Genomic DNA, 1443 nt, shown 5'->3' on the forward strand with positions numbered 1-1443 from the left:
CCACAACAGTGAGAGGCCCGCATACCGCAAAAAGAAAAAAAAAAAAAAAAACATAAACCCCCTAGAATTACAGAGGACAGGCAGAAGGAAAAGTCACCCTAAACCTAAATCTGAGCGCTCAGGGCTCAGGCAGGGGGAAGGGGAGAAACCTACATGCATCACTAAACTGAAACACTGCTTGGGGACTCTGGGACCGTGTCCGTCTCCTGGCTTTCCTCTACTCCCCAGACAGCTGCTCGTAGAGCTTGGGCACATAGTCATCACATTCGGCCTGGTAACACGTGCCGGCCACCAGAGCCCCGAGCTTGTACTTTTTGCGGAAATTTGCCACCTTGAATTTGCCACGGTGGTCTCCAGATCGGTTGCTGAGAATGGGCTCATCACACTTCAGTGGCCTGTCCTGCTCGTAAACCAGCCAAATGTAGCGGTGAAGGCCTGTGCCCTTGGGAGGCACAGAGCCCACATAATCGGAGAGGACCGTGCCACTGCTGATGTCGTTGCCCTTCATGTTGACCACCAGGAAATGGTGCCATTCCCTGTATTTGGGGTCCTTCCTGTTGGGAGCATCCGGGTCTGTCAAGACCAAGGTATACAGTTTACCTGGATCAAGGCCATCCCATGCAATGCTGGTGGGCCGGTTCTTAACCTGGGTGGGTGTCAGCACTTTGCCCAGCTCGTCAACCTCCGCCCCTCCATATTTGACCTGCAGTGGGTGCTGCGGCCTCTCGTCCACTTCCTGCAGGCTCAAAGGCCCGGACCACTTGCTGAGGTCCACCGGCATTGCCGGTGGGTCGGACAGCAGGGAAAGCTGCGGGAGGACTCACGCAGGGTAGCAGCCCAGACTCCCAGTGGTCTGCAAGCTGTACCGAGGCAACTCTGGGTCTTTTTTTAAAATTCATAACAGAAAATATTTACTCAATATTAAGCACAATGATATTTAGTACAAGTGAATGCTGGTACAAACTTTTTTTTTTAGTCTTGATATTTCAGCTTATCTTTTTTTTTTTAACATCTTTATTGGAGTATAATTGCTTTACAATGGTGTGTTAGTTTCTGCTGTATAACAAAGTGAATCAACTATACGTATACATATATCTCCATATCTCCTCCGTCTTGCATCTCCCTCCCAGCCACCCCCCATCCCACCCCTCTAGGTGGTCACAAAGCACCGAGCTGATCTTGCGTTGGGTCTTCGTTGCTGCATGTGGGCTTTCTCTAGTTGTGGCTAGTGGGGGCTACTCTTTGTGGCAGTACGCGGACCTCTCATTGCAGTGGCTCCTCTTTGTTGCGGAGCACGGGCTCTAGGTGTGCGCGGGCTTCAGTAGTTGTGGCACCTGGGCTCAGTAGTTGTGGCTCGTGAGCTCTAGAGCACAGGCTCAGCTGTTGTGGTGCATGGGCTTAGTTGCTCCGCGGCATGTGGGATCTTCCCAGACCAGGGCTCGA

General features: G+C 51.9%; 1 protein-coding gene across 1 annotated transcript; it reads right to left on the bottom strand.

Moving 5' to 3' along the window:
* Positions 1 to 217: 217 nt before the first annotated feature.
* LOC132484083 (phosphatidylethanolamine-binding protein 1-like) lies at positions 218 to 781 on the bottom strand. Its single transcript, XM_060090207.1, has one exon. It carries the CDS (start codon positions 779 to 781, stop codon positions 218 to 220), a length of 564 nt encoding a protein of 187 aa, XP_059946190.1.
* Between the last annotated feature and the right edge of the window lie 662 nt (positions 782 to 1443).

This window comes from Mesoplodon densirostris, chromosome 1 (genome assembly GCF_025265405.1).
Source record: "Mesoplodon densirostris isolate mMesDen1 chromosome 1, mMesDen1 primary haplotype, whole genome shotgun sequence".
NCBI lineage: Eukaryota > Metazoa > Chordata > Mammalia > Artiodactyla > Ziphiidae > Mesoplodon > Mesoplodon densirostris.